The 24036-nt window shown below is 37.2% G+C and overlaps 1 protein-coding gene and 1 pseudogene across 1 annotated transcript in view; one reads left to right on the top strand and one right to left on the bottom strand.

Moving 5' to 3' along the window:
* The window catches only part of LOC132650823 (zinc finger protein 431-like), a gene marked incomplete at its 3' end in the record, with an annotated part of 190065 nt that extends 168232 nt beyond the window's left edge, over positions 1–21833 (top strand). The window contains exon 3 of the mRNA XM_060376137.1: positions 21473–21833. Coding sequence (XP_060232120.1) covers positions 21473–21833 — 361 coding nt within the window. The remainder of the gene's footprint in view (positions 1–21472) is intronic.
* LOC132650814 (single-stranded DNA-binding protein, mitochondrial-like) lies at positions 19077–20690 on the bottom strand (annotated as a pseudogene).
* Positions 21834–24036: the final 2203 nt, after the last annotated feature.

The raw sequence follows: 24036 nt of genomic DNA, 5'->3' as shown, positions 1-24036 counted from the left end.
TGTGTTCAGGACTTAGCACAGTATTGGGTACCTAATTCACAGTAACTATCTGTGGAAGGACAATTAACCTTTTTAAACAGTAAATTCCTTTAACAAAGTCTTCATAATCTGATAGTAATACAGAATTCCCACCTAAAGGATGGAAGCATGTAGCAATTTATTTGTTAATGCCAGCCATTGTGCCATCTGTAAAAAACATTTCCTGAAGTCTTTTTATGTTGTTCTGTTACTGCTGTTACTAGGACAGCCTCCCCTATGCCTGTTGCCTTCTCTGTGATCTCTTTAATTTATCCCATAACAAGTTACTTCCTTTAAGCTTTAGTGAGGTTTAGCATCTGGCTTTATTATATCCAAAGACTATTTGTTTCTGCCTGTTTTGTACAGAAGGTAGGAATACAACTCAGAGGTAGAACATTTGCCTAACATATAGGAGGTAAGGAAGGAGGAGGAAGCAGAGGAGAAAAAAGGAACAGGAGAAGGGAAACATTGCTTTTCTTTATGCAGATACCCTGCCTTAAATACAGAGGTTAACAGTCTTCCTGTCTCTGACTTCCAAACAAGATAGAAATTCCAGATACAGCAACAGTGATACTTATTTGGTGTTAGTTATTTTAACTTTGTCCCTCTCCTGACATTTACTCTGTACCTGTTTTATATGTGGTTGGTTTTATGTACATGTTCATTTTCTGGGAAGAATCTATATTTTCATTAGGTTTTATGAGATGTCATATTCTCAGAAAGTGTCCGGGGCTTTGCATCCTACCATACTTATCCCTAGGAGACCATATCTGCAAAGGTGATTATGTCCTCTCTGTACATCATTTGATGTTATGATTTCATGATGCATCTTGAACCTTGTTTTCAAGAGAATGTTGTAAACAAGGCTTAAGCTTAACAGGCATGTTACGCCTCATGAAAACATTTTCATCATAAAATGTCCTGTCTGAAAAGAGCATCTGAGATCATTGTAAAATGCACTCTGTTACTTTTATTTTAGTCATTAACATTATTAGTACTATTTACTGTATTTACTGTATTTCATTACTTTGTTAGAGACCCAAATATGATCACTGTGGTGTAAGAGACTGTGTACACACAGCAGCCTCATGTCAGGATGTTGATTTGGGTTTGAGAAAAGACAAGGAAGTTCCAATTTAATAGTTACAGGATTGGGTGACATTCAGCAAGGGTAAGCTTTTTACAAAGTGATTGGCTAGCTAACATAACTAACATAGGGTGAGCTATCTATAGGTCTCAGGAATGTTGGGTAATTTCTGTGCTATGGAATGGTTCTACTACAAGGTTAGTGGGCTGCTCAGAACAAATTCCCCACCCTGAGATAAGATACCTTCCCATTCTTGTGTTCCTTGGGTAGGAAATCTAATGACCTTGTTTCTGGAATTGCTGACCCATGGCCTAGTTCCTGGTGACCTTGGGGTAGAGTCACTAGTCTGGTGACCTTTAGGTGACCTTTTTTAGGCATAGTTCTTGGTGACCTTTGTTGGTGTTCTCTCAATTTTAAATGATCCATTTGGATTTTGTGGGGGTTGTAAATGGTGTGTCCTGTGTCAGAGAGCACTTCAGTATTAAACTGTGATATAGAAGAGTAGAACTGATGATGTAAATGATTTATCATTGCTGAAAAACTGGTGGCATCAATTAGAATTTAGCTGAGGGAAGACTGCCTTTAAAACAATCCACATATAAGTAATATGCTAACCAGGCCTGTTAGAGATTAGGATCCTGGAACATATATGTTTGCTCACCAGGATTATCTAGAAATGTGGCAGGGTGAGGTTTTTTAATTTGTAACTTCCCAACATGTACTTATTAATTTATGATTGTGAGTGAAAACAGACCAGATTGGTGGGTGTTCAGTTTAGGTCAGGTAACTTGATCCAGTGAATATTGAATTTTGAATTAAGAGACTGTCCTATGCCCATGTGTACAATCCTCATTGATACAGTTCTGTCAGTTCAAATTTGAGACACAGGCTATTGGCTAAAGCTGTGCCTGTCAGGTTACAGGTCTCAGCAACTAATATTGTAAACAGGGACAACATTCAACAGTATCTTATTAATGGCTTTGCCTCTACAAGAGAATGGTCTGTGTTTGCAAAGTCAGTATGCCTATATGTTTTATTTTTCAACTCCGAGGTTAAGAGCACTGGATGCTCTTCCAGAGGTCAGGAGTTCAATTCCCACCAACCACATGGTGGCTCACAACATCTATAATGAGATCTGCTGCTCTCTTCTGGTGTGAAAGTGTACATGCATGCAAAACACTGTATACATAATAAATAAATAAGTCAGTTGTTGGTATTATTAAATTTTTTTTGTTGATGCATCACTGCTCTAGTCTCTTGTTAGTTAATATTCTCTGATAATCCCAGTCATTAAGAATTTCATTCCTTTTTCTCTAGTGCTTTGATTTTTGTTTTGTTTAAAGCAATGTCTCCAAAAGATTAGTCTTTCACATGTTATGTAGTTTACACTTTATTTAAACACGGAATGCTACCTCTACTGCTCAGTGCCTAGAACACAATTCTGCAACTCTTTTCAGGTGGGCTCTGACTGGTCAGTGTGAAGTAAAAGAGATCCGTGAATGAGTGTCCACTGACCTCCCTGCGTTCTGTTTGTTTGGAGGTGGGTGATTACAAATAAAAAGGGACCTGTGTAAGAATTGAGATCACTGACCTACTCTGAAGCTGGTGTTGTCACAACACAGAAAGGGAGGGGGAGGAGGGAAGATGGCAATGATAATAGTAATCAATTTTAGATGGTCAGTAAATGTGAAAAGTGTATACTTAGGGCTAGGAGTCAGATACAAAGAGAATCAAGATTATGGATTACTTGCTGAACTTGTTTCTGGAAAGCAAATTTTTACAGTTACACTAGTTCAAACACACAGAAGATCTGGACAAAGTGGGGTGGTAGTGCCTAACAGGAATGCTTTCCCCTCCCCCCATTTGAAAATGCACAACCTGAGAGAAAAGGTGTGAGTAATACTTTGTGTGCCCTAATATATATTCCCTGAAGAATATTGGATCATAAAGCCATTTTCAACTTTTAAAAAGAATTTTTGAGATTATAATGAAATTGTTTCAACCTTCTCATTCCTCTCTACTCTTACGTCTCAAATGCTGGGATGAATAGTTAAGGTGGCTACTTAACAATCAAATACAGATGGCTTTCAGGTTCTCCCAGCATCCCTCAGTCCTTACCTGTTACAAGGTATGGGTTTCAAACACAAATTTCTAGGCCAGGAGTTGAGCTGCCCTCCTCACAGCTGTCCTTCCTTATGTATTCTAACCGTTTTGGTTACCTGGTCTTTTTCATTTATCATTTATCCTCCTGGGCCTTTGTTCTGGCTCTCCACTTCCCTCTCTCCTCTCGTCTCACGTAGCTCAGGGTCATGTCAAATTTAGACCATCCCAGATTTCCCTGTGATTGACTATGTTCTCTCGTCTATCTATAATAAACTTTCTACTCCAATATTCCTAGGTACAGCCATATCCTTTTTGTTTCATTTCTCATTTTTATTGAGCTCCCATTAACTACTCCTTGCTTTCAAATTCATGGCCATTTGTTTCTTTAATGGTCGTTACTGTTTAGCTTTGACTTAAGTTTGGCTGAAGGACTTCCCAACTATGAGGGGGAGATGACTGCACTGGACATTGATCGTGTAATGGAATGTGCAACATAAATGACCTGTATCTTGGAAGATGAGCAGGTGCCCTGGGAAAGTGGAAGATTGTATTTTAAAACATTTCCAAGATGAGGATGTTGCAGGATATTTGATCCCAGTGTGATCCCTTAGATTGTGAACTGTAAAAACCTGTGCTTTGTTTGGTGTGGTTGAGCCCTAACAAAAACCTTAATAACAAGAACTTTCTATTTATTCTAAACAGGTGATTATGGTATTGTTACATCAACCCTAGAACATACCTTTAATTCAAAAGCTCTCTGTGCACAGGATTAAATAATATTAATCCTACGTCAAGAGGCAAAGCAAGAAACCAGCTGACAGGGATTAAAGAGTAAGTGGAACTTTCGGCTGAAATGTATTTAAGACAGAGTGTAAAAGTGGAAGGAGTTTTATCTTGGTAGATTTTGGGCTTTTTTAGCTTTGAGCTAGAAAGCCTTTGGCCTTGGGTTCCTTTGGCCTATCACCCTTGAGCTGTCATCTGAACTGGTGAGATTTTTTGGCATTTTCCTCTTGGAGGTGAGGTGAGTAGCAGGGTCAGGTGGGTGCTTTCTCTGCCTCTCTGCGCTAGCAAGTTTTAAAATCGAATAATTGGGATTTTCGTTCTTTTATAACAACATGAGGGTTCTGTGTGTCCATAGGGATTAGGGCAAAGCTAGAATGCCTCTACTATCTGCATCATTTGATCTTTGATCCACTGGTAGAGGAGCTATGACTGTCCTGACTCAGCTCTATTGTTCAAACTGATAAGGGTCTCTGGGCAGTCCTAGCAGTCAGGAGCAACAGTGGGAGGTAGCTTATGGGTTTGTTCTGGGATTTTTCTCTGATGCAGCTGTAGAGGGCTGTGAGTGAGATCAGAGGCCATGTCATGGTGAGTGTGGGGCCATTGTCCCTAGGCCAGGAAAAGCAGGCTGCTGAGCTATCACAGCCTGATCTGCTTTAACCGAGATGGGCTGTGGTTCAGACTATGGTTCCGTTGTTTTCCATGTGGTGACTTCAGCAGAGATCTTTGTCCTCTGACCCTTCTTGAGTGTTAACTGTCCAAGGAGGAGGGGACCCTGTGGCTTGGGCAGTAGAAAGTTGTGGTGCTTGTAGAATCACTATCTAGTGTGCACACCCAGGCATTGCTTTTGCTGTGCATTAATTAGATAGATTGGAAAACTGAAAGTCTCATTTCTAGAAATGCCTCATGTTATATTCCACACATGGTTTTGTGTAGCAAATTTTACAAATAGTTTTGAAACTGGTAAAAAAGAAGTGGTGGTGGTCATCATTGAGCAATAATTGCTTACTTTTTTTTTTAATTTATTTTTTACCTTTCAACTACCACCGGGCACAATGGAGTGATTCAAGGGAATTCAATTCCTGGGTTCAAATGGATTTTCTGAGATGCAAAATTTTGTCAGTGTCAGGTGTGCCTGGGTTTAGGTAAGTGGGAAGGGAAGATTCCACATCTTGTGACATAATCCATGCAGCAAGAAACAGATATTAAATTATTCTTCAATATTGTTTTGTGTGTGAGTGTTGGTGAGGGCAGGGCTATGCTTGAACCCACAAGGGAACATGAGGGACTGCAAGCCATAGCCCATCTTTATTATGGTCTCCATTTTCCAAGAGACTTCCCGAGAAAAAGGATTCTCTGGAAAGGAGATTAGTAGTAGCAGGAGGGTCATAAATATAGCAGTTTAAAGGTATCACTTTGAGTTTGTCTTGTAGGAGTTGTGAAATCTGTGTTTATTTAATTTGTATTAAATTAAAAAAAATCAAAGGTACCTCTGATCCAGTGCACATTTTTCATGTTAGAGTTTCCTTAGGCCTTTTCATGTAAACTTGGCTATATTTTAGGCTTATGTTTTTGGCTTTTTCTCTTATCCCCTCACTCTTTCACAAAATCTGTGCATTCTTGACTGTTGATGTTTGTGCTAAGTATAGAAGTCACATCATGCCAGAAGATTATGAGATTAGTGGCAATAGAATTGTCACTTATTTTTCTGTTTTCCTCTGTTTTTTACCAGGTGGCTTTTCTGATATGAGATAGAGATTTTGTGTTGTCCTTTAACAAGCATAGAACGACAATTTGCACTTATGTCTGTAGAAGGCAGAGGAGACTACATGAAGGTGGGTGATACCACTTGGCCAGTTTACTCCTTTTCTTTGGGCATAATCTTTTGGTGATCTGTCCTTTTTCTTTAGAAGTTTCATGTTTCCAGTGGACTCCATATTCTTTATTTGGATGTTTTTATTCTCCTGAAATTATTATATCAAAACCCTGCCCCATACCTAATTCTGGGGTGAGGATAGTTCCTTTTCAGGCAGTTATATCTTTTATAGGGCAAAATGGTTTTTGGAAATAGAAAAAGTATAATCTCTCAATCTAAGTTACAAAAATCTTTGAAAGTTTACAAATATACCTTCAACTCTATTTATTTCTAGATAACAAAGGACATTTACTTTGATTTTCACCCTGTCTTTTACAAGTAGCTTTTAAGTGGAATCAATGTAAATCCTATGTGCCTGCCTCTGCCTCCCACGTGGTATGTAAAAGGCATGTGCCTCCCAAATGCTGGGATTAGGGCTATGCTATAAACCACCAACACCCTGTCATTGTAACTCCTGAATTTAGAAAACAACTAATTAATAGATAACTGCTTGTCTCTGCTGGGATTAAAGGCACTGTCTATCACCACACTGATCAAATATGTTATATTCACTCCAAATTATTCCAACTCAAACAAGTTTATACCTTTGAATTTACTTCAAACATTTTAAACCTCTTAACTGTTTTTAATATGAAACAACAAAAGTATCCTTTTTTATTTAAAAAGAAAACACTAGTCTTTATAAGTTTGTGTGGACTCAAGGACCAAGTTGTCTGAGGAATAGTTACCCCTGCTTATTCAGGAGATCTCTACTATTCAAATCTAATTATTATCAATTTTGATAGGATCCACCATTCTATTCCTGTGGAAGCATTCAGTTTTACCAGTGAAGACACAGTTTCTCACTATCTACTCCTTTTAGTTATGTTTACTTTTTTTTTTTTGTTGTTCTACAGTATTTAGGTGTGCTGTTAAGTTGCTAGGAATAGATCTTTCTGATTTTTTTCTGAATGTACTTAATGCTATAAACTGTCTTCTGGTCAACACTTCTATTGTGTAGTATGAGTTTTGATATGTTATGTATTCATTTCAAGAACTTATTGCAAGTTTCTTATATCTTTTGAGACTTCCACTGTTCAAGTATATCATCAATTTTGGAGAACAGTATATGAGTTGCTTAGAAGAGGGAATACAATCTTTTGTGCTTCGGTGCATGTTCTGTAAACATCATTTGGGTATATTTAGTTTTTTGATCTTAATTATCTGGATCATTTCTCTGTTCAGTTTGGTCAGAAGGACCTGTCCATTGGTGAGAGTGATATATTGAAGTCTTCCCCTACTGGTTTATGAGGGCTAGGATGTGATGCAAGCTGCAGAAGGGTTTCTTTTATAACTTGGGTGCTCTTATGTTTGGGGCATAGATGTAAAGTATTGAAATGTTATATTGCTGGATGTTTTTTTTTTAATATGCCATGTCCTTTGCCATCTTTTTATTAGTTGTTTTTGAAGTCTGTTTTGTTAGATATTAAAATTGCTATACAAAATTGATACTATTGTCCATTCATTTGGAATATCTTTTCCAACCCTTTACCTTGAGATAATGTCTATCTCAAGGTAAAGCTGTGTTTGATGTATTTAGAAGGATAGATTCTGTTTTATCATACATTTTGTGAGCCTGTGTCTTTTTATTGGTGAATTTGGGTCAAGGGTATTAAGAGATATGAATGAACAGTGATTGTTAATCTTGGTATTTTGGTGGTGGAGGTGGTGGTGGTTTTAGCATCTTGTGTGGGGCTGTATTTATAGATACATATTGTGTAAATTTGACCTTAACATGCAACATCTTATTTTCTCCATTTGCTGATTGAAAGGTTCTGGGCATAGTTAGTAATATTTCTTGGCTTCTGTAGCATTTTAGAGTCAGAAGCACACTGTCTATGTCCTTCAATTTCTAGCATCTTAATGAGAATACAGGATTAATTCCAATAGATCTGCCTTTATTTGTTTCTTGGTTGGTTTTTGTTTGTCTGTTTGATTGGTTAGTGTGGTCCATTCGATTTTTTTTTCTGTTACAGCTTTTTATATTTTTTCTTTGTTCTATATATTTAGCATTTTGATTATTCTCTGGAAAGAGGACTTTTTTTATAGTCCAGTGTCTTTGGTATTTTTGTATGCTTCTTGTGCCTTGATAGACATCTTCTTCTTTAGATTAAGAATTTTTTTGTATGATTTTGTTGAAAATATCTTCTAGACCCTTGATCTCATCCTTCTTCTGCTAATCTGATTATCAGCACGTTTTTTCTTTTCATAATGTCTCAGAGTTCCTGGATGTTTTGTGATAGGGAGCTTTTGGATTTAACATTTTTCTTTGATACATGTATCTATTTCATCTTTTTTTTGTTTTTGTTTTTTTTTTGTTGTTGTTGTTGTATATTTTCAGACAAAATTGCTTTTTGTAGCCTTTGCTGTCCTGGAATCACTTTGTAGACCAGGTTGGCCTCAAACTCACAACAGTCCAGCTGTCTCTGCATCCCTGACTTCTGCTGTTAAAGGAATGTATAAACACACATGTCTTCAATTTCTTCTATTTTGTATTCAATGCATAAATTTATCTCCTTGATCTCTGTTTTCTGTGCGAACCTTTCCTCTGTATTTTCTTGCCGTAGTCTTTAATTTTTTCATTTCCAGGATTCCTTAAGTTTCTGCATTTAAAAATTAATTTTCTTTGGTTTTTTGAGCCTAGAATTCTCTGTGTAGCATATGCTGACCTTGCCTTGCTTTGTAGACCAGGGTAGCCGCAAAGACACAGAGATATCTCTGCCTCTACCTGCCAAAGTGCTGGGGTCACAGGTGTGATCAACATGGCCAGCTTGTTTTTGCTTTCTTTATTGATTATATTTCCATATTTCCAGAATGTGTTTCATTCTGTCATTCTCCATTCAGCAGAGGCCTGGAGCTCAGCTTCCAGATGAAGAACAGTGGTTCCATTTCTCTCAGGGGCAGCTAGAACACTTTAGGCAACACCCATGTTCACTAGGCCAGGGTGTGTAAGAATTTTCTATTGACTGTTACAGATAGCTTGTTCTTTTAGAATGAAATCACCAGTGGTAGTGGAAATTCTGGTATTCCAGAGCCTATGGCAATACCAAAGTGTTACCATTCTTGGATACACTGCTGTGCCTTGCTCTAAGGACTTTCACCTCCGAGGTTCAAGTAAAAGTCCATGCCTTATTGGCTTGCAGCCAATACATAGGCCTAGTGAAACACAGACCCAGTGAGGCCTAGGCACAGTGGGCCAGTGAGCAGGCCCAGAGGGGGATAAATGATGAATCTCAGAGGCCATGATGGAAGGCTGATGGTATCAGGTGGCATCTAACCTGCCAGCATGCCTGCACCCCCAGCATGTTTGTTTGCAGTCAGAATTTATAAACCTTGGCCAGAGGGACAAATTTCCAGGGTGAATGTTTGGTTTTCTGTGTCTAAGTATCAAGGATCCTTGGCTTAAATATTGGGCCATGATGCCTCATTTTCCATGCAATAGCATGGTCCTATTGCAAGAAGGAGGACACAGTACTTAATTATCCTATATGTGTGGGGAAATCTCAGCACAGTTGAAAGTCACTGCTGAAGACTAAAATCCTTAGCAGGGTAATGCATTTCTAGGAATTCCCAAATACTTGTTGGAGCAATTTCCTTATCAGGAAAGGGTTTGGCTAATAATCTGCCCTGAGGTCTATGTGAGGCTCTTTATAAAACCTGGGGTCATACAGATCCTGAGGTGAATTTTTAGGCTCTTCACTGAGAAAACAGAGTTCACTATCATAAACCAAGTGTAAATAACTGGCTATCCAGAGATGTCAGAGTTCACCCTAATCCAGAAAAGCCTCACATCCCTCAAATGTTTGTTGTTTCATGGCTTTATTTAAGGAATTTATTGGTTTCCTCCAATTGTTTGATTATGATTTTCCTGGATTTCTTTATGGAATTTATACATACCACATACCACAGCACATCCTGAATATATAAACATAACTGAAAGCACAAGAAAAAGATCTTAAAACAAAATAGATGAAGATGATATTGGTTGTTAAAGCAATTAAGGCAAAAAAGATGTTTAAGCGTATAATACAAACTCAGAGACAGATGTGGTACTGTGTCCTTACCATCTTACCAATTGGCAGAAGGATTGTGAGTTCAAGGCCAACCTAGGCTCCATAGCAAACTCACTTTTTCTTTAAAATTCTGCTTTCTTCCACTTGGCTTGAGAAATTTACATTTTCTTACACTGATGCAGACATATATCCAGTCATAGAAAATAATATGGTTTCCAAGTGATTTTAACAGATATCTTTTGCTTTATCAAAATAATATGAGATAATTTTAGTAGTCAAAATCATTTATCTTATATTGAAACATTTGTATGCTTTAATGGAATCTTCAATTGGAATAGCCCTCCACCTCCAATACATATTTTATTGTTGCCAAAGGAAATAATTAGATTGCACAAATTGAGTAATGGCCAGTGATTTCTTTGATTTTGATTTTATCTATAATCCTATTTTATTTGCTTATAGGACTATATTATTTTTATAGTCCTATCTTTGTGTTTGCTTTTGACAGGAGTTCTATGTATATTGTGTGATTTGATTAGTTATAATCTAACTATATTGTTTTTTTGAAAGTCATAGACCTTCACATATTTTCCCTTCTGAAAATTTATTATATTATGCTATAATTCCTTTAGTTTTTGTTGATTTGGAGACTTGATATAGAGAAGCAGTTTTACTTTTCTCTTCTTGATCTTAAAGGCTTGCCTCTCCTCATTTCTTGGTATATCTATGTTTTCAAGTTGTTGCAATCATCAATGTCTCGGTTTTTGCTTTTTAAGTGACTGATAGAATTAACACATTGTTTTTAGGCTTTTAAAACTTTCTCCTATATTGTTGTCTCTTTGTCCTTATTAGCTTCAGTGGTCAACATTTCCAAGCCTGCAGTCATCTGAGGGGCCTCAATAAATGGCATGCCCTCATCAGAGAAGTTGTTTGCTATATCTGTGAGAGATTGTGTTGATAGATGATTGATGTGGGAAGGCTCTTCCACTGAGAGATACAATATCCCTAAGCAAGTGGGCCTGGGCTACATAAGATAACTACCTGAGCATGAGACAGTGATGAAGCAAGAGACCAACCTAGGAAACATTTGCCCATGGCTTTTGCCTTAATTTCCTTCAAGCTTGACTTTCTATGCTAAGCTCCCAAAGTGATGGACTGTGATCTGACAGTACCAAACTAAACGTGTAAACGCATTCATGACCTGAGATGCTTTTAGTTAAGGGATTTAGTCACAACAACAAAGAAGCACATTAGAACAAAAAGTTATATGCAAAGAGTGATTTTACTGCTGGACAGAATCTTGGAATGTTCTCTTTTTAAGGAGTGCGGAAAACATCAGGATTTACGATGGCAAATGCATTACAAAGCTGTACGCAGAGATTCATCAGCTGTTCTGGTAGGACCTAGAAGATCAGAGTATTGAGAGTAATGCAGACAGAGGATGTCCATGTCATAAGGTTCGGTGGACAATAGACTCTACAGAAAATCAAGCTAGAGGTCATTTGTGTGATATTTTAGCTGCCAGTCATACTAATTCATTCTGCCCATGCCTTGAAATTGAGTGAGGAAGAATTAAAAATTGATGAACAGGATTTCTTAGATGGAATATTGAATCTGTTGAATGGTTAATATTAGAGAGACATTCAGGACCACAGTGAAAGAAAGAGACAAGTGGAACAGAAATTAGTGTAAAGCCTTTGTAGAGAAAAACAGTACTAGATAGTTTCAGATGGCAGTCACATGATGAAAGAGGCAGAATTTTTTCAAGGAGATTATCACCATCAAAGAAGAAGTCCTAGTTCTGGATTTGAAGCCTAAAATGATATTCATAGAGTAAATGCCTTTCTGCTAATTCTTCTGTTAATGGAAGGAGGACTCAAAGTGATTCCTAGTGCCAGGAATGAACTTCATATAAAGCCTGCTCCAAACGGTCCAAGAGTGACACCGTCCATCCCAATTTTGAATCCAAATTGACAGGCTCACCCATGTTGTGCTTTTTTTGGAAACAAGAAAGATGTAAAATTTAACGTAATAGATTCTTTGTGGTTTCTATTCAGCACTGCGCCAGCCTTCTGTGTTTGGCAGAGTCAGATCACCAGTGAAGATACTGTAAAGGTTCATTGCATGACACCATGAGGGGTGAAGCCTGAGTTGCATCTTGACACTACAAGATGTTGATATCCCTAAGTTATGAGATACCTGTCATGGAGTGCTGCCTATAGGGAGTGGAAGTAACCAATCAGAGATGTATGAGACGTTGCATAGATAGGACCCTCTAAGCCTTTTGAAACAGCAACAGGATTTGCTGTTTTCCTTGCTGGTCTTCTTTCCTTGGTACAGTCTTCTCTCACTGTGTATACATTCCTCTCTACTGGAATGGGAAGGGGTATTCTGTGTATCTATGTTGGAATGATGTAACTTGCTTCTGATGTGGCAGTCAAGAGATTTTCTTATATGTCAGAAGAGACTTTGGACATTTAAACAGTGTATGAGTTATTGCCAAATTTTAGGATCACTGAAGTTAGACTACTTTTTCATCATGGGATGGTCATAAGCCAATAGTGAATTTGGTCAGAAATTATTTGATCGAATCAAAAAAGCTCCCAGAGAAGATGATGTTTCTCATTTTGACATTGAATGAAAAATTTTCTGTCCTGAAAATCAGTATGTACACCAGGTAGGTTTTGCACTTACAGGTCTAACTCCAGTTGAGTTTGGGGTAAAATTTAGGCTAACATGCCTGGCATCAATAACATCATCATTAGCTGCTGAGTCTGGAATGTAGGGTTTTGGATTTTTTATTTTGTTTTGTTTTGTCTGTGTAAGCATAGGTTTTTGTGGCTATCTTCATCCACATCTTGCATTTGTAATTGCCAGAGAGTATATTTAATTTTTTAGGGGCATGTATTCATGACATTAACACTGAGCTTCCTGAGTCATTGAATTGCAGGAGTGTGACATTCTTCCAACCTGTTGTGTTTTTTTTAACTTTATTCATTCATTTTATTCACATTTTTATTTAACTTTTATTAATTACACTTAATTCATTTTTTATCTCCCCATAAGCCCCTACCTCCTCCCCTCCCGGTCCCACCCTCCACCCTCCTTTCTGCATGCATGCCCTTCCCCATGTCCACTGATTGGGGAGGTCCTCCTCTCCTTCTTTCTGATCTTAGTCTATCAGTTCTCATCAGAAGTGGCTGCATTGTGAGGGTTCTAGGTTATCTCCATGAATAGTCCTTGGTTGGAGTATGAGTCTCTGGGAAGTTCCCTGTGTTCAAATTTTCTTGTGTTGCTCTCCTTGTGGAGTTCCTGTCTTCTCCAGCTCTTACTATTTCCCACTTCTTACCTAAAATTCCATTCACTGTGCCCATCAGTTGGCCATCAGGCTCAGCATCGGCTTTCACAGTCTGCATGGCAGAGGCTTTCAGAGGCCCTCTGTGGCAGGTTCCAAGGTTGTTTCCTGTTTTCTTCTTCTGGCTTTTAGAGGCCCTCTGTAGCAGGTTCCTAGGTTGTTTCCTGTTTCCTGATAAGCTAGGTTTAGATAGAAGGGGAGTAAGTAGTTCCTTCCCTATCAGATTAGGGAAAGGGCATAGGAAAAAAGAAAGAATGTGGGTGGGACTGGGAATAGATGACAGAGGGGTCTACAGTGGGTATACAAAGTGAATAAATTGTAATAAATAAAATTTAAAAGTAATTTAACATCTCAATTGTAGCCTCCTCTCTTGTCTCTTCCTCACCTCATCCTCCATTCCTCTTTCCCGCGTATCCCATTTCATCAGATAGGGGGAGCCCTCCACTCCTACCAGCTGATCCAAACTTATCAAATCTCACTAGGACTGTCTACACCTTCTTCCTTTGTGGTGTACCAATGCCTCCTCCACCATGAGGAAGTGATCAAAGAGCAGGCAACAGAGTCCAGGTCAAAGCCAGCCCCTGCTCCCCTTACTATGGATCCCACATGGAGACTGAGCTGCCTATCAGCTACATCTGAGCAGGGGTATGGGTCCTCTTCATGAACGGTCTTTGGTGCATGCATCAATCTCTGCATGTCCCCACAGTCCCAGATTTGTTGACCTTGTTGGTCTTCTTATGGAGCTTCTGTCAGCTCTGAGTCTTTCTATCCCCCCACTCTTTCCTATGACTCCCTGTGCTCTGCCCAAAGTTTGGTTGTGAGTATTAGCATCTGCTTTATCCCCTACTGGGTTGAGTCTTTCAGAGGACATGTATGTTAGGCTCTCATCCTGTTCCCTCTTTTCAGTCATGTCTGATATCGATTCTATTTGCACTTTTGAATGAGAATTGAGCATCCTCCATAGGGTCCTCCATTTTATTTATCTTCTTTAGGTCTGTGGATTGTAGTATGTTTGTCCTGTATTATGGCTATTATCCACTTATAAATGAGTATATACCATGCATGTCTTTCTGGTTCTGGGATACCTTACTCAGGATGATCTTTCCTAGTTCCATCCATTTCCCTGAAAATTTCACGATTTCCCTGTTTTTAATACATGACTAGCATTCCACTGTGTAAATATACCACAATTTTTGTAACTGTTGTTCCATTGAGAGACATGTAGGTTGTTTCCAGATTCTGGATGTTATGAATATAGATGCTGTGAACATAATTGAGCAAATGTATTTGTTGAATGGTGGAGCATCTTTTGGAAATATGCCCAGGAATAATATAACTGAGACTTGAAGTAGCACTATTTCCAATTGTCTGAGAAAGCATCAGAATGATTTCTAATGTGGTTGTATAAGTTTGCACTCTCACCAGCAATGGAGGAGTGTTTCCCTTTCTCCACATCCTCATTAGCATGTGCTGTCTCTTCAGGTTTTGATCTTAGTCATTCTGATGGACTATCAAAGTCATTTTGATTTGCATTTCCATGAGGACTATTGATATTTGGCATTTATTTAAATGTTTTTCCACCATCTGATATACCTCTGTGAGGAATTCTCTGTTTATTTCTGTACCCAGTTTTAAAATGGTTTGTTGGAGTTTAATTTCTTGAGCTCTTTATATATCTTGTTACTAGCCCTCTATGCTGTATATAGATAGGGTTGGTGAGGATCTTTTCCCAGGCTGTGGGCTGTTGATTTGTTCTATTGACAGAATTTTTTGATTCATAGAAAGTTTTAGTTTCAGGAGATCTATTTATTAATTGTTGATCTTAGAGCCAGTACTCTTGGTGTTCTGTTCAGGAAGTTATCTTTATGTCAATGTGATCCAGGTGTTTTTCCCACTTTTTCTTCTAACTGATTTAGCGTGTCTGGTTTTATGTTGGAAGTCTTTGATCACCTTGGACTTTAGTTTAGTGTGGGATGGTAAATATGGATTTATGTTCATTTTTCTACATGTAGACTTCCAGTTATACCAGCACCATTTGCTGAAGATGTTGCCATTTTTTCATTGCATGGTTTTGGCTTCTTTGTCAAAAATCAAGTGTCCATAGGTTTGTGGGTTTATTTATAAGCCTTTGCTTCAATTCCATTGATTCACCAGTCTGTTTCTGTAATAGTACCATGCTGTTTTTATTACTGTTGCTTTATAGAATAGTTTGAGATAAGGGATGGAGAAACCTCCTGAAGATCTGTTTTTGTACAGGATTGTTTTAGCTATTCTGGTGTTTTCTGTTTGTTTGTTTGTTTGTTTGTTTGTTTTGTTTTCACATGAAGCTGAGAATTATTCTTTCAAGGTCTGTAAGGAATTGTGTTGATATTTTGATGGGGATATCATTGAATCTGTAGATTGTTTTTGGTAACATGGCAATTTTTATTATGTTGATCCTACTGATCCATTTACATGAGAGATCTTTCTATCTTTTGTTATCTTCAATTTCTTTTGTCAGAGGCTTGACAGTTTTTTGTTTTTTTCATATGGGTTTTTCACTTGCTTGGTTAGGGTAACACCAAGATACTTTATGTTTTGTTTGTTTGTTTGTTTGTTTTTCTGGCTATTGTGAGGGGTGTTGTTTCCTGAATTCTTTCTCAGGCAGTTTGTCTTTTGTACACAGGAGTGCTACTGATTTTTTGTTATCTTTGTATCCAGCCACTTCGCTGAAGTGTTTTTCAATTGTAGGCGTTCCCTGGTAGAACTTTTGGGGACAGTTATGTATACTGTCATTTCATCTATGAATAGTGATACTTTGACTTCTTCCTTTCAATTTGTACACCCTTAAACTCCTTTAGTTGTCTTATTGCTCTAGATAGGACTTCAGATACTATATTGAAGATATTTGGAGAGAGTAGGTAGCCTTGCCTTGTCCCTGAGTTCAGTGGAATTGATTTAACTCTCTTTCCATTTAGTTTGATGTTAGCTATAGGATTGCTGTGTATTGCCTTCACTGTTTTTAGGTATGTGCCTTTTACCCTCGGTCTCTTCGAGACTTTAAAGAAGAATAAGTGTTGGATATTGTAAAATACTTTTGCAGCATCTAAGGAAATGATTGTGTGGTTGTTTTTTTTCAATTTATTGATATGATGGATTACATTGATGGATTCCATGTTATTTAACGACCGCTGCATGCATGGGATGGAGCCTACTTGGTCATGGTGGATGATATCTTTAAAATGTTCTTGGATTTGGTTTGTATTTTATTTGAGTATTTTAAGAGGGATTGGTCTGAAGTTCTCTTTCTTTTTTGGGTTTTTGGTTCTTTGAGGATTTATCAAGGTGCCTTCAGTCTTACAAAAGGTGTTTGGTTATGATGCTTCCATTTATATTATATAAAATAGTTTGAAGAATATTTCTATTCTCTCTTCTTTGAAGCTCTGATAGAATTCTGCTCTGAAATCATTTGTCCCTTGGTTGGGAGTCTTTTGATGTTTGCTTCTATTCACTGAGGGGATGTAAGACTATTAAATTTCTTTACCTGATTTTGATTCAACTTTGGTAAGTGGAATCAATAAAAAAATTGTATATTTCATTTTGATTTTCAAATTTTGTGGCATATAGGCTTTTGACATAAGAGCTAATGGTTCTTTGGATTTTCTCAGTGTCTGTTATCTCTCTCTTTTTATCAGACTTGGTTGATTTGGATAGTGTCTCTCTGCCATTTTCTTAGTTTGGCTAAGAATTTGTCTGTTTTTTTATTTTCTCAAAGAAATAGCTCCTGGTTTTGTTGATTATTTGAATTGTTCTCTTTGTATATCAGCCCTGAGTTTGGTTATCTAGTAGTCTGCTCCTGTTGGGTGTGTCTGCTTCTTTTTCATAGAGTATTCAGATGTGCCATTAAGTTGCTTGTATGGGAAGTCTCCAATAGCTTATGAAGGTACTTAGTGCTATTAAATCTCTTCTTAAGACTGCTTTCATTGCATCTCATAAGTTTGGGTATGATGTGCCTTCATTTTCATTGAACTATAGGAAGTTCTTTATTTCTTCCCTGACCCAGATTTCATTGAGTAGGGAGTTGTTCAGTTTCCACGTATGTGTAGGCTTTTTGCTATTTCTGTTATTGTCAAGATCCACCTTTAGTCCATCATGGTATGATAGGATGCAAGATATTACTTCAATCTTGTATCTGTTGAGGCCTGGTTTGTGACTACTGTATGGTCATTTTTAGAGAAGGGTCCGTAAGGTGCTGAAAAGAAGATATATTCTTTTCTGTTTGGGTGAACATTTCTCTAGATATCTGGCAGGTCCATTTAATTCATGGCATCCATTAGTGTCATTATATCTCATTTTAGGTTCTGTTTCACTGCTCTGTCACTTGATGATATTGAGTTGTTGTGGTCTCTCACTATTAATGTGTGGAGACTGAAATGTTCTTTGAACTTAATTAATGTTTCTTTTACAAATGTGGGTACTCTTGAATTTGAGGCATAGTTGCCCAGAATTGAGACACCATCTTGGTGGAATTTTCCTTTTTTTGAGTTTGAAGTATCCTTCCTCATCCCTTTCAATTAATTTTGGTTGAATGTTTGTTTTATTAGATATTAGAATTGCTATTCCTGCTTGTTTCTTGTGTCCATTTGCTTGAAAACCACATTCCTGCTTCAACATCCCAGGAACTTTTTCCAGGGATTAGCTCAGTGATCTGAGGTTGGAACCAATTTTCCCTCACCGTTGGGTTTCCTTTCACCTGGGAAACACAGTCAGTGGTGTTTTGTGGCCTACTGTTCCAACTGTTGGTCACTGTGCAGTCTCTGCTACCCTGCTGATCAGACACAGTGTGCAATCAACTCTGCCATCTGGGATCTGTTTTTTTTAATTTTTACTGAATATGAGTATTTTGCTTGTATGCATGACTATGCACCTCTTGTGTCCCTGCTCCTCATAGTCAGAAGATCACCTCAGAACTCATGAACCTAGAACAATGGATAGTAGTGGGATTCATGTAAACACTGACAATTGATCCCAATTATTTGCAAAAGCAGCAAGAATTCTTCACTGCTGAGCCATCTCTCCCACCTTATGTTGCTTATTTATGACCAGAATTTACATTGCTAATATTTTTCTCTTTCAATTTTTACCTGTTTAAACATGCTTTCCCTTTTAGTAAGATCTTATTAATGTTACAGTTTAAGCTGTGGCACTGCTGGTTTCTGGAAGATTAATACAGAATTGAGTTGAATGTATAATTCTTTGTAGGAGCTTCAGTAAAGACCTCTGAGTTTTTTCTACCTATTATATTTGTTTGATTGACATTTAAGGAAGACTCTGACTTACAATATAGGTCTGGATGTCCTGAAACGCTTTGCATAGATCATGCTGGCATCCAACTCAATGAAATTCACCTGCCTCTGCCTCCTGAGTGATGGAATTAGAGGCATAACTGAATATACCCAGCTTGTTCATCATTTTTGTAGTTAATAAATGTTCATAAATTTCTCTGATATGTACTCAGTACTGTTCATTGTTCATTTCTCTCTGTGTCTCTGTCTCTATCTTTCTCTTTCTATTTCACTCTCTTCTCTCTGTTTGTCTTTGTCCACATTAATTGGCATGTCTATTCCAAGGCTATATCCTATTCAAAAAGTTCAGATATGACAGTTATTCAATTTTCTTCTGAGAATGATTATTGATAACATTAGCAATTCTTTTTTTAATATAAAAGCTTTAATCTTTATTCTTGAACTATAGACTATACATGATTTGGAAAGGAGAATATATAAAACAATTATCAAAAAAGAATAATGTGGTCTATATCTTTTCTTTTTTCTGGTCATTCACAAATATGATCTTATCAGCTATGATTGTTGTTGTTTGACACCTCACATTATTTTTATTCATGTATTTACTGTAGTCCACTTTCCCTTCCACAAATATATGAATCTCCCTTTTCACATATTGATATGCCACTTCCCTGAAGCATGGTAAAAAGATGATATTCAGTGCCATGTTGTGTTTTGACTGAGGTTATCCATTTATTCTGTGTCCCCTGATTACCACATCTCATTTGTTGCTAGATAAAATATTGTGATTCCTTTTCCTTCCACCTGTCTCATGACAGAGTCCTGACTGACTTGATCAAGGAACTGACCAGGATTCATAGATCGCTCAAGAACCCAACTGCTCACTACTTTAGATTCCTGTCTTACAAAGTGATGAAACTCCTGTAACACAGTTCTTCAAAGCACACCTTTGGTTTTTCTTACAATCTAACCTTTAGGCTTTTTCTTCTCCCCTCCTTCACCCAATGCACAGCACCCAACTGTCTAACATTAGCACTTCTGTGTCAGAAAATATATGGAAGAAGCACTAGAATTATATGGTTATATTTCCAAAGAAGTATAAATTTATATTGTTGCCAATGTTTCTGTTGTACAATTGTATATTGTACAATTATATTTTAGAATTCAGTGACATTCAATGATGTGCATGTGAAATTCAGCCAAGAAGAGTGGGCTTTGCTGGAATCTTCCCAGAAGCAACTCTACAAAGATGTGATGCTAGAGACATGCAAAAACCTCACTGAAATAGGTAAGACTGTGAATTTTCTTTCACTTTTAAAATAAGGAGACAACTCTTACTTTGTTGTTGATCCTCTTCTGCAATTCCAATTGAGAATGAGGAGGAATGAGGTGATTTAATCAGGCATAGTACTAAGGGTCACAGAATGTAGTGATTTAAGTTTTTCCTTAATAATAATATGATATTTCCAATAATATATATTTCTGGTACTATATTTTAGGTTACAAATGGGAACACCATAATATTGAAGAACATTTTCAAAGTTCTACAAGTAACAGAAGGTAAATTTATATGCATGCTGATACAGACACGAGTGTTAAGAAATTTTAATGTGTCCTGGAAGTGTTTGTTTTTATTTTTGTTTTTGTTTGTTGGCTGCTTTTTATTTTTTGTTTTTGGAAGAATTTTTTTTTGTAGCCGTGGCTTGTCTTAGACTTGCTTGGTGGAACAGCCTGACCTTGAAATCACACATATCTGCCTGTTTCTGCCTCCACGAATGCAGGGATTAAAGGCATGTACCATACCTGGCTGTGTCCTGGAGGTTTTGAAGAAAAGCAACAGTGTAAAAACAGCACTGCTTTAAGTGTGCTGATGATCATTAAATTCCCACAATTCCATTTACCTTAATGTCAGGTATCTGATTTGTGTTTGCAAGGCATTCCCTAAGATAGAAGAAAATTAAATAATGTTGTAACAGAAAATACCATTTAAATCATATAGACATTACAACTACTGAGTTGAACTGCCAATCTGTTTAGTCTCATTTTATCTACTCAGATATTGTAAGAGGTATACATATTGAATAGGTGATCAGTATGTGTCCAAAACTTCCTAATAACAACCACTGTTACTCATATTCATGCAGTAACATTGGAAAGTTTAGTGAAAGGAGCAGCTTATGAGAGTCAAGAATATTGTTGTGGAGAAACCTTAATCCCTATATGACATGTCTATGATGAACAAAAAACAAACTGTGTTAATTCAATGAGGGAATCCTTTATTATTCTTGTAATTTAAATAGGTATAGCATATGTCACAATGTTTGTAAGGCACATGAGTAGAGGGATATTGAAAGAAGCAGTGTAGCTGTCTTTCTCCAAGAACAATTACTTTTGTAGTAGTCCCCACTTTGAGTAGAATTTCTGAATGCAATAAATGGTTACTGTTAATTGGTTTTGCAACTTAAATGAGAATTCATCAGCAAACTAATACTGCCGAAAATACCTATGAATACTAGGAATTTGGAACTTCTTCTGCTTCTCTTGTCTCACTTTACAAAGGAAGTGTCATTCATACAGTAAAAATAATGCGAATGGGATTGCTGTGGTAAATCTCTGTATTCTTACAATAATCTCTCTCTCTATAAATATAAAAAATACTCTTATAGAAAAATGATGCTATGAAAGTGAACCATGGAACAAATGCTCTTACCATCACAGGGATCTTTGAAAATACCCATAATGAAGGGAAAAATCATTAATGTAAATAACATGATAAAACTTTAAAATTTGATTCTCCTTTACCATTTTTATGAAATTATGACCAAATTATGAAATTAATTAATAAAGATAAATATATTTATTAGTGTAAAGCACTGACTGTGGTAAATCTTTCACATGTGGTAATTATCTCTGCAGGCATGCAAGCAGTTGTACTGGAGAGAAACCTACTAAATGCACTCTATGTGGTAAAGCTTTCTCCAATACCACTGATCTCATACGGCATAAAGGAACACACACTGGAGAGAAGCTTTACAAATGTAATCAATGTGGTAAAGTCTTTGCACAAAAGAGTCATCTCATAAGCCATAGAAGAACACATACTGGAGAGAAACCTTATGAATGTAACGAGTGTGGTAAAGCCTTTACACGAAACAGTACTCTCTTAAGCCATAAAAGAACACACACTGGAGAGAAACCTTATGAATGTAACCAGTGTGGTAAAGCCTTTGCAGAAAACACTCATCTCTTAATCCATAAAAGAACACACACTGGAGAGAAACCTTATGAATGTAACCAGTGCAGTACAGCCTTTGCACAAAAAAGTCATCTCATAAGCCATAAGAGAACACATATTAGGAAGAAACCTTATGAATATGCCCAATATGATAAAGCCTTTGCACAGCCGAGTAGTATCCACAAACAAGAAAAGACACACAGTGGAGAGAAGCCTGGTGAGGGTAATTAGTGTGATAAAGCCTTTGTATGTAATATTCATCTCCTAAGACAACAACACATTGTGGAGGGAAACCATATAAATATAACTATGTGGCAAAGCCTTTGCACATAACTTCTAATAAATCAAAAAACACATACTGGAAAGAAGCTGTATGACTGTAACCAATGTGAATAAACTTTTGCACTTCAGAATAATCTCCACACTCATGAAAGAAATCCTAATGGACAGAAAGCCTGTGAGTGTTTTTAACATGGTGAAACCATTCCACATTTGTATAATCTTCATCATCATGAAAGGATTCATAATGGAGGAAAAACTTACGAATGTGTTAAAATGGTGAGGCCTTGCACAAATCTAGAGTCATCATTATCATAAAAGTATCCTTACTGAAGAGGATTTCTGTGAGTATAAGCAATGTGGAAAGGCCTCTGTGTACTTTGGTCCACTGAGATCCAACAGAACTGTAAAACTAGCTCAATGGAAATGACCTCCCTTTTCTAAAGGGGAACGGGAATAGGGAGAATAGGAATGGAGGGTAGTACTGGGGGAGAGAAGGGAGGGGGACTACGATTGGTATTTAAAGTAAATAAACTTATTTATAAAAAGAATACAATGAATATTGAATATCAATTACATGCAACAGTATTATATAATAAGGTGTTTATGGAAGACTTATTGATAATCCTGATTCTCAACATTTACTGTTTTCAATTGCCTCACATTACACAAGAAACTTTTAGTCCAGTGGATGAATATGTAGGGAATGGTGAACTAACACCAGCCAGGAAGTTCTCTGAGAGTATGAAAACAGTGGTAGCCTGTAGAAGTTTCTTTGTGTACACATACCTATTGTTCCAGCGGTACTATTGAAAAACATCACAACCAACACTGAATTTTGAGATATGAGGGAGGAGGCTTTCTTTTCCATGTATGACCCTGCTTCTGGCCTAGATGTGTAACCATGTCAAGGGTGAGTTTTTCTGGAGAGTGTCTTTAGACATAGACACCACCAATCAAATTTGTTAGATGGCCTTTGACACAGATACCCGATCACTCCTCCCTTCAAATATCAGAAAATTTAATTATTTGTTCTTGTTCTTGTTCATATGATAAGAATGTGCTGTTTAATGCAAATCGAGTACCCTTGAATTGCCTAGTATTAAACAATTATCTACACCTATGCTTGGAGCATCCCAGGCACTCCCCAAGGGGTATAAGCTTGTTTTCTGGAATTAAAGTTGAACTTACTTTCTGAGGTTATTCCCAGTGTGGCTCATCACTGTTATGCTTGTAGGCTTTCCAAGCTTTATACCTCATCTTCTGCCCCTCATGCCTTTCTGGGTTGGTTGAAAACAGCCTTCTAGGCAGCAAGAGAATCATGTTCTCTGAAATGCTTGTGATAATATGTTTCAGAGGTTATAGCATTTCAATTTCACATGTTTCTGCATGTGAGATGGTAAATTAAACACTATATTGGGGGCTGGACTCTTTAAAATGAGTTATACCTAGTGTTTCTTTCATGGCTGAGCACTTTTCCAATAAGGTATGGGTGGATGGCAGAGGAGAGTTACTTCCCTTTTGAGTAGGCTAGGGAAAGGGGATGGGGGAAGATGAAGTGAGGGTAGGAGCAGTAGGAGTTGAAGGAGCGACCTTCAACCATCATACATAATGAATAAATTGTGAAAAATAAAATTTTTATTTTATTAATAAAAACAATTAATAAAATAAAAAATACTAAAAAAAAACAAAAGAGCAAAATAGCAAAATTTTGAGTCTAGTTTGGGTTACTGCCCTTCCTCAAAGAGAAGAAAGAAGATATATAGAAAGAAAAGAAAAACATAATCTTTGTCTTTGTCACCTTTCTTCCCTGTGGGCTCACTTGATAATCATTATCCAATGGAGACCATGCTTCTCTCTCTCTGAACTTTATGTTACCATAGCAGTAGGATTCAAACCTGGAACTAATGGCAGAGGTTCCTAGTTAACATATCAAATCAAACCTACCTGACATTTTCTCCCAGCA

This window comes from Meriones unguiculatus (genome assembly GCF_030254825.1).
Source record: "Meriones unguiculatus strain TT.TT164.6M chromosome 13 unlocalized genomic scaffold, Bangor_MerUng_6.1 Chr13_unordered_Scaffold_33, whole genome shotgun sequence".
In the NCBI taxonomy this organism is placed as follows: Eukaryota; Metazoa; Chordata; class Mammalia; order Rodentia; family Muridae; genus Meriones; species Meriones unguiculatus.
This window is presented reverse-complemented; position numbering and strand designations above follow the sequence as displayed.